Source organism: Elaeis guineensis, chromosome 13, assembly GCF_000442705.2.
Source record: "Elaeis guineensis isolate ETL-2024a chromosome 13, EG11, whole genome shotgun sequence".
In the NCBI taxonomy this organism is placed as follows: domain Eukaryota; kingdom Viridiplantae; phylum Streptophyta; class Magnoliopsida; order Arecales; family Arecaceae; genus Elaeis; species Elaeis guineensis.
In genome coordinates, this window is record NC_026005.2 from 23,971,997 (window position 1) to 23,981,398 (window position 9,402).

At 33.5% G+C, this 9,402-nt stretch overlaps 1 protein-coding gene across 2 annotated transcripts; it reads left to right on the top strand.

The window, feature by feature from the left end:
• The first annotated feature begins 6,674 nt into the window (after positions 1-6,674).
• On the top strand, positions 6,675-8,932 carry LOC105056227 (uncharacterized). Of its 2 annotated transcripts, XM_010938348.3 has the most exons (6): positions 6,675-6,891; positions 6,998-7,309; positions 7,522-7,662; positions 7,785-7,904; positions 8,318-8,413; positions 8,685-8,932. In XM_010938348.3, the coding sequence occupies exons 2-6, from the start codon at positions 7,091-7,093 to the stop codon at positions 8,805-8,807; spliced, it is 699 nt and encodes a 232-aa protein (XP_010936650.1). In that variant the 5' UTR covers positions 6,675-6,891; positions 6,998-7,090; the 3' UTR covers positions 8,808-8,932. The 2 variants fall into 2 exon arrangements, with proteins under 2 accessions (XP_010936650.1, XP_029123885.2); XM_029268052.2 differs by lacking the exon at positions 6,675-6,891 and having other exon boundaries at positions 7,168-7,431.
• Positions 8,933-9,402: the final 470 nt, after the last annotated feature.

Here is a 9,402-nt window from a genome sequence, read left to right on the forward strand (position 1 = left end):
GAAATTGAGAACAAATAAAAAGAATTTGGAGGATTTTGGAGTGTAATGCACATCTGAAACATTATTGGAGAAGAATATCCAAAGATTGAAATTGAAGAGCATTTCAAAAAAAAAAGTTCACAAAAAGTTTAGAGGAGAGCACCTCGAGTCGACTCAAGATGGTTCCTAGTCGACTCAAGCTGAAACAGTGAAGAAAAAGTATTTTGGCATGCAAGAGTTTCAGCCAGCATGTTCTCAAGTCGACTCAAGTTGGGCGTGAGTCGACTCAAAAAAACAGTAACAGAAAAAATAAAGTTTTAGAGCAAAAAAGTTTCGATCGAGCAGAGAGGTTAAGTCGACTCGAATTGATCGAGTCAAGGTCTCAGAAAATAACAAAGAGCATGATTTTTAAGACAAAAGTTCGAAGCAGACTCGCAGGCTAGTTGAGTCGACTTGAAACACACCAAATCGACTCAAAGCTCTAGTCGAGTTGACTCAAAAGTCAACTGAGTCGACTCAAATCTCAACGGCTAGTTCTGTAGAATTTTCAGAATTCTACAGTCCACTTTTCAGTGGTCATATTCAATCTTCTAATGATCTGAAACATCTCTCCAGCCTACCAAATATCGAAAAACACCTACAAAACTCATTGGAGACAAGACTTTTGATATCAATCATTGAGAGGAAGCAAAAGTCAAGTGAAAAAGGTCAAAGTGCATTGAAAAGAGAACATTTAATTTTCAACTCATTGATACATCAAATCAAAAAATTCTCTTTAACAAGAAGACAAGTTCACCCACTCAAAAGCTTCCATAAAAGAAGATTCAAGAGCTTCATCGACATTTTTACTTATTAAAGAAGCTTTTTATTTTCAATTGTTGTTTCACTTTTATCTTAATTGTAACTAGCTTTAATAGGATTTTGAAGCTAAAATTTTGAAGCTAGAGGATTGGCCAATCCAAGTCTGAAAATTAGCTTGTAAGCCAAGGATTGGCTTGGAGTTGGTTGTAGTTGGTGATTTGGAGTAAAACCAATTGGATTTTGGATAGTAAGCTTAGAAAAACTATCCGACTATAATCTTGGTAAAATTTTCAAGTGGATCTTGGGGAGTGGATGTAGATGCAAGAGATATCAAACCACTATAAATTTTGATGTTTGTGATTGTTGCTTGTCCTCTAACTTTTTATTGCTCTTATATTTCTACTTACTTAATTGCATTTAAATTCAGCGCTCACCAATACTTCATTATTTTGAAAAACTACATATTATTTATTTAAATTTTTTGAAAAACCTAATTCACACCACCCCCGGGTAATTTTATAGGGCAACAATAGAAATTACTGAGATTAATGTGAGCTTAGTGGGCAGCTATTTTGGCCCATGATTCTTCAGTATTTAATGCCCCTATTGTGCATTATGACCGTTCTAACTCCTGATCTTCCAAACATAAGTTAGAGTTTTACCTCTGATACTTGACAACCACTCGAGTAACATTATTGGTTAAATATTAATAGAATTGTCAATCTACAAATAGTCATATTGCCTAATATATCTTTGAGCATTATCGGTATCATTAGTGGTCGTTCGGATAAATTTAGCAATATAATTAATTGTTGGTTCTCAACTGACCAAGATTGTCAGATAATTGTATTTTCGAATAAATATCTCAGCAGTGCCAAAAAAAATATGAAATTTAGTTATATTTGAATAATGTTATTTTGAATTGAAGTATCATGTGTGTTGCATATGATGGGATTACAATAATCTGTAAAATCATATGACATGTTGTTCATAGGGATTAAATAAATGCTGATAAATCGTGGAAAGTACTCCTTTTGCATGTCACGAAATCATAGCTGTACATACATTAAGTCTCATGTTTACTTTTTTTTTTGCCTCTTTTCCTTTTTTTTTTTTTTTTTGGTATAACTCTTTTCTTTTACTTTGAAAGGAAATATGTTCATATACATCTCATGCCAGATTCATGTTCAAAAATAAAATGGTAGCAATAATATGGAATCAGGTTATGAATGGTTGGTCGTCGAGCCAGCGACCTTGACCTTGATACATCAAATTTAATGGTGTGATGGCTATAGAATCGAGGCCAATTTGTCCATAAGCATTTGTTAGTTGGCGATCACATCAACTAGTTAAGAAGTTGTATAGGCCTGTCATCACACAAAATGCGCTTCTTATTGATGATTATATCATTGAAATACTCATTTATTGCCACTTAATCCTATCTCAAAGAATTCTTTTCACTGATCTCATTTTCTTACCTTTTTAAACTATTAAGAAAAAACTAACTTACTATAGGAGACAGAATGGTTTACAGCCGACTTTTGTACCAAACTAAAACAACTGAATGGGAAAATTAAAAAAAAAGAAAAAGAAACAAAGGTTTTTCCCTTCATGCTATAGTCAATCTCATCCATCTCGTTATGCTGTTGATTACTCAGCCCAAAATTTAGTTTAGCATCTGCCAAAATTAATTGTTTTGAATAACCTTTTTTTTTGGTAAAGAATAACTAATTTTATTTTGAGAAAAGATCATCAAAAAATAAATTGTTAAAATGTTATAAAGATATGAAATAATTTTCTAAGTATGTGGCCTAAGATAACAGTAGAAACGGATGCTTGTGGAACGTTCCAAGTATTTTGGCCCCATGGGGAGGGAAGGTCTGCTTGGATTTTTTTTTTTCCCCGAACTGGCTCCCAGGGCCGGTCCTGATATTTTTTAGACCTAGAACTAAATAAAAAAATGAGATCTTCTCTATTAAAAATTAACATACTGTAAATATTAATTATTATTGAAAAATTAATCTACGTACAATAATTTTCTATAGATATATTCATTAAACAGTATATAAAATCTATTATTAACCTATTTAATTATTTTTCTTGTTATAATATTGTAGAAAGTCATCTTTGCATCCTATTGAAATATCAATACAAGGTCTAGGCCTGGGGCCTGGGACGATCGCCCAGTTTGACCTGCCCCAGGGCCGGTCCTGCTGGCTCCGAGTAAGGTCCAAAAATTCACACACATGTGGTTGGACAGATAGATAAATTCTTTGTGCACCACGGGCCGTGTAGAACTACGTACACCATCCGTAATAATTAGTTCATGCATGAAGCCGAGGTGTAACTTGTGAAAACAAATTATTTTTTTATCGATTCCATATGACAATCAATCACCACAGATAATACGCGTGACTCTGCACCGCTCGTAGCACACAAAAAATTTCTATTGACAGATAAGAAATTATTGATTTGGATCACCTCAAACCTCCAATGTGAAGTCATCACATTATTAATAAAAATAAATTTAATATTTAAAATAGTAAAAATTATCAGGTAGTCAATGATAGTTAATGATGAAACTTTTTCCCATCTAAAATTTTTAATTAAATTTAGATAATAATATATTTTTTTTCAGTAATTAATGATGTGATGGTTTTTTATTAGATGATACAGAATGCACATGGCAGAACAGTTCTAGTAGCCCAAAAAATCATGGCTTTTACTCGTTCTACCAACTGCCTTAACAAATTGCCCGAGCAAAATAGTTCAACCAGTTGATACTCCAAATTTAAAAAAAGAATGCACGCGATAAGCTTCAAGTTTTTTATTATGACAAGCAGTAGCCTTGTGGAAGTTGGAAGGTAGGCTTGCTGGTCATCTAGACCGGTAGAGTGGGTCTGAGTTGGCTGGCGTCCCGTTTTATTGAATACACGTATGTGGTTTGGACCACTGCCACCTCATACAAAAAATTTGTCGGGCCTACATGACGAAGGTGTGCCAACTCATGATTCAACCACCAGACTTTTATTTACACAGCAGCAATTCGAAGGAGTGAAACCAATCGTCTCAGGTCACGTGGCATGCGAGTTGAATGGGCATCCCATTATAATTAATACTAGTTTTGAGCCTGCACGTTGCATGCAGATTCTAGACCACATAATAATTTTTTTTAAAAATAAATTAATAAATAATAAAATAATATATATCCAAATTAATGATGTCTATAGGCTTTTATTGCAAGAGGTTAATGATATCAGACTTTAAAAATCTTATTTAGGTCACATTATTGGGTTTTAATTCAGTCCTTTAATGACATCATGTTTGAATTCAATACTTCAAGAATTATTTAGTAGGAGAGTCTAGAAACTATGCATTTTACATATCTAGAAACTATGCATTCTCATCCATCAGAAAAAATAATGTTAGTAATTTATTTTGACAGGTCATATCTATCAGAAAATATTCTGACAGATTTGTGATGAATAATCCATCAAAACTATATATTTTACATTCTCTGATAAATATTAATTTTTTATTAAAAAAATATAATTATAACATAATCTTCTTATAGATAGTCCGTCAAAAATTATTGTGACAAACTATCTGTCAGAAAAATTTTTATCATATTGCACAGACTTTCCATCAGAAAAATTTCTAATAGAATATCTATCATAAACCTGTCATTACTCTATTTAAATTTCTTTCCATTCACTGACGCATAATCTGTCACAAAACTTGCAGATGAAAAATCTATCAAAATCTACCAAAAATCCATCAGAATTTTACCAACCTGAAATGAATATCAGATTTAATAAAATAAAATATTAAGATTCATCTGTCAATATTCAACTAATTACATATTCAAGATCTGAAATTTACCATCAAGTGCACTAAAATATCTCAAATCTCATACAATAAAAGGTTCTTCATATATTTATAAAAGTGCATTACATATATCATATTAAATCTAAAATATTAAGTATCTAATCAAGCAGCTGGGTGATTATTGCCGTCAAAATGGGGGGGTGAAAATAGGCTTGAAAGTGGTACCTCCATGCCCCTTGAACGTGCCCAAGTTTCAAACAAGTGAGAAATTTGGATCATCATCTGAGCTATAACTTGTGCTTCAATTTATGCGTTTATCTCGATAATCTCTGTCTGCAAGCACTCTATCCATTTATTGAGCATATTCTCAAATTGCTCATGTATCTAATTAAACTGGAATGAGCTGTCTGACTGCATATAGGAGTAAAATGTGGAAAGACCTTCAAGTATTGATGTTGCTTTCACCATGGACCCAAAGCCCTATAATCGACTCTTATTGGGGCCTTCAATTGCTTCCACCCATGCATCAACATCAAAAGAAGGTAAGGTATCGTCACCATACTTGATGAGATATCATTGACGAGGTATATATACTACTAAAATCTTACTTATTGCTTAAAAGTTTTCTTATTTTTCTTTCCTTTTTCTTTTTATTTTTTTTGTTGGTGATTGATGGAAGTAATCTCCTAATGTTTTATTCGGTTGGGATATGTCAGATTATGAGATAATCTAACAATTTTTGAAGATCAATTATCTAAAAAAATAATTATGGAGAAAAATAATTTTTACTATATTTGGTTAGTAGAAAAATTGCTCTAAGAGGCCATTTGATTGGGGGTAATCTGGTATGGAAAAATGATTTCCATATCTTACCATATTTGGTATGAAAAAGGGAAGAAAAAGATGGTAAAAAGTTAGTAGGCCCCATGCTTATTTTTTGGAGAGAGAAGATAAAACAAATACTATGGGAGATTGGTATTTAATAAATTTTTAAGTGACAGTAATCTATACTTGACAAAGATACCTCCAATAAAGCTGCATATGTAATTATTGAATTTGTAAATTTGTTATGATGCCTTTTCAAATTCATTCAATAAAAAGCTTTTGTAAAAAAAAATAAAATAAAAATAGTATTATGTAAAGGGCTATATGATTATAGTCATTACATAAAAACTAATTGGAGATGATAATGCTATCCTAGTATTAAAAAATATTTTATATTGAAGGGTATATTTATAAATTTGGCCACATTCCTATGTAGATTTACCTTAAACCAAACGTAGTAATCTTTTTTCAATATCATTTTTCAGGATAATTTTTCTATCAATTAAATATAGTAAAAATTATTTTACTCCACAATCATTTTTTTAGATAAATGATTCTCAAGAGTTGTCATATTATCCCATAATCTGATATATTCCAACCAAACGGATCCTAAAAAATGACACTAGACAAAGATTACTATGTTTAGTTGAAAAGAAATCTATACAAGAATATGGCTAAATTCATAAATATACCCTTCAATATAAAATAATTTTTTTTAATATTAAGATAGTATTTTTATTTTCAGTTAATTTTTATATAATGACTATAATCACATAGTCATTTACATAATACCATCTCCATCTTAATTTTTTTACAAAAGCTCTTTATTAGATGAACTTGAAAAGACATCAGAATAAATTCAATAATTCATATACAGTTTTATTGGGAGTATTTTTGTTAAGTATGGATTACCATCACTTAGGAATTTATTAAATACCAATCTACCATGGTATTTATTTTATCTTCTCTCTCCAAAAAATAAATATGAGTCCCATCAATTCTTTTTACCATATTTTTTTTTTTTTTCATATCAAATATAGTAGTCTGATGTGGGATTCATTTTTTCAATTACTTCTAAGCAAATAGATCCTAAAAGTTTTTTTTTGCTTTACCCTATTCTCTTTCTAGCCCCTGTCCTACCATCTACCAACTAACCCCAACTGCATGAAATGAACTAGAGATTGAACGCAGCTTTCCGTTCACGAGATACTGATATTTATTACCATTAAAACCCCGTTTCGCTGCTGCCCTTGCTTCTATCCTATATCCAAATACTCATAGCTCTCTCTCTCTCTCTCTGTTGGCGTCTGAGGCTGAGAGACAATTGGAACAAGCGGGCAACTTTTTAGAATTTCGGTGTTCCTCAGCTTTCGAAGCATAGAAAAGAAGAACTGAATGTTGTATTGAATCTTGACCGCATCTTTTCTTCCTCCTGTTTTTTGTGTGCAGTCTGCGAAGGTTTGACTTGTTTCTCCTGCCGCTGTTCTTCCTAGTCCTCTGAAAACTTGAATCTTTCCAAATTAAATGGTTTGCCAGTAATTTGTGGAATTTTCTGATGTCCCAGGATTTAGTGAAGGCAGTCAACGGTTTTTTCTCCCAAAGAAACGGAAGCTCCTTACTCTTGTTCAATACAAAATAGAAAGTCCCTTATAATAGGATGGAGGACTATATCATCAACTGGGTTTTCTCTGGAGTGGTTTTTTGGACGACAACGTTCTTAGTAGTCAAAAAATTATTTCCGAAACGTACCTTTGATTTCTGTAACCGTATTGTTTCCACAATCCATGCTTCACTGGCTGTCTGTTTAGCTTCCCTCTCTGTGCAAGACTGGAGCTGTCCTGTGTGTCCTGTGGCATCAAAGTCCTCTCCATGGCAGGTATATCACTTGCTCTCTTCTTCTTACTTCAAACAGTTCCAATTAAATTCCATGGGCAAGGCTTGAGATATCTCAGTATATACCGCATCACATATCTTAGTCGGACAGCATATTCTTCAATTGTAAGTTCTGATGTATTTGAGGATCCAAGTTTTGAGCTTTTATTCTGCATGATTTGGTTTCTGACATGTTGTCTTCAAATCCACATGCAGATGAAAACACTGGCAGTGTCTCTTTCTTATCTGATCTATGATCTGATATGCTGCCTCTTCGACAACCATGTCAATCTCGACAATTCAGTTCATCACTTGGTCAGTATCGTCGGTATTGGAGCAGGTCTTGCCTATCAAATTGTAAGCAATATATTTTAACCATTATTAAAACTTTGTTTTAGCTGATCCACCCTGTAACACACGAGATATGTCCGTGTGGTTGTTCTGATTGGCGTTTAATTTGCACTGTTTGTTTTGCATAGTGTGGTTCAGAAATGGTGGCAGCTTTATGGATAACAGAAATTTCTAGCCCTTTCTTGCACATGAGAGAACTTCTGAAAGAGCTTGGTTACAGAGACACCGACCTTAATTTAGCAGTCGACGTGAGCTTCCTAATCTCATCATTTTTCTACGTTTCATTTCCCCTTTAAGTGTTCGATTATGTTATTGGAGAAGCAAAACAAAATTCATTGAAAATTAAAGGAAAAAAGTCAACAAGTCTCCGCATCAATACATGAAATGGTAATTTAAGAAATAAAATGTCTTCTGTTCTTTATCTGTAAGTGTTTCAGCTTTAAATGAATAGCTCAAAATGGTTAACAAAAAGCTTCTTTCCTCAAGTTTCCATGGAAAGAGAAGTAAATACTGCACAAAGAAGGAATATCGATCTTTTGCTAGGCATTATGGATTCGATTGAATTTGACTTACCAGAGTTTTGTTTTGTAAAAATACCTGCAAAGACATGAGACAAGTTACAGGCAAGAAATTTCTACTGATCTGCTTCTTTCTGATGCAGATTTTATTTGCAGCAGTCTTCTCATTTGCCAGGATGGTTGGCGGTCCATATCTAACATATCTAACCTTGACAGCAGGCAACCCACCGCTCATTAAGGTACAAGTGCAAAATTACAGAATGTGCAATTCATCAAGTCCTAAATTAAATTACAGCTTTATCTTAGGTTGCAGTTCTTCAGTTACGTTATATATATATGCATTAACAATTTGTCATACATGGTTTCTGGTTTTGAGAACTATTGTGCAGTCAATTGGTCGGTTTCTAAGCCGTTGAAGAAATTTCCTCGTACCATGCTTCCAGTTAGATGCTCAAGTTGTATAACTTTTCGTTAACGTGGTTTAATTTGTTTGTATACGTGGATTCTCAGGCAATGGCACTAGGATTGCAGTTGGTGAGTGCATTCTGGTTCTGCAAGATTCTCAGAATGGTGAAACACAAATTGGTCAAGAGGGTGGGACCCAACAAAGCTGCCAAAACTCCTAGCCACTAGATTCCAAATGTCAAGTGCATGAGATGCAAAGTTATCAAGTGTACATCAATGTAGTTTTAATTGCTTCCCGAACCAAAACATGTAGTGACTGGCTAATCTACGTAATCATTCCCAAAATTATTTCATACTCTCCTTCTAATAGAAATTATTGAGATCTCAAGCTATTTATCCTTGATGGTCACAGCTATGAGATTTTGGAATAAGGAATTTGAAGTGACGGTTATAATTTTCAGAGGATGCCCCAGAATGACTTGCTGCAGAATCGAACAAGATACCCCCAAACTTGGGGAGAACATAATTGACTTATTGACCAGATTCATTTATAAAAGGGTGTACTGGCACTAGGATGCTTTCTCATCAATTAACGAAGGGTCAGTTATTATGTGCTCAAGGTCTCCTTAGGCGTCAATGGTTGTTTAACATATTTCAGGTAGTGGTCGGGATGGCCCTTTGTTGCTTCAGAATTCAGTTTACTCTCATATTGCTGGATGCAGTTGCTGTTTCTGCTACAACAATTACGGAGAATGATTTCCTCTCAACCATCATACTTAATACCTCCCTCACCCTTAAGCCTGATATCTAGCAGTAGAAGTAG

Excerpts from the sequence above, each read along its gene's own strand:
- LOC105056227 (XM_010938348.3), top strand. The coding sequence starts at position 7,091 with ATGGAGGACTATATCATCAACTGGGTTTTCTCTGGAGTGGTTTTTTGG. Across the intron at positions 7,310-7,521 it reads CAAAGTCCTCTCCATGGCAG|ATGAAAACACTGGCAGTGTC; the intron begins GTATATCACTTG and ends ATCCACATGCAG. Across the intron at positions 7,663-7,784 it reads CAGGTCTTGCCTATCAAATT|TGTGGTTCAGAAATGGTGGC; the intron begins GTAAGCAATATA and ends TGTTTTGCATAG.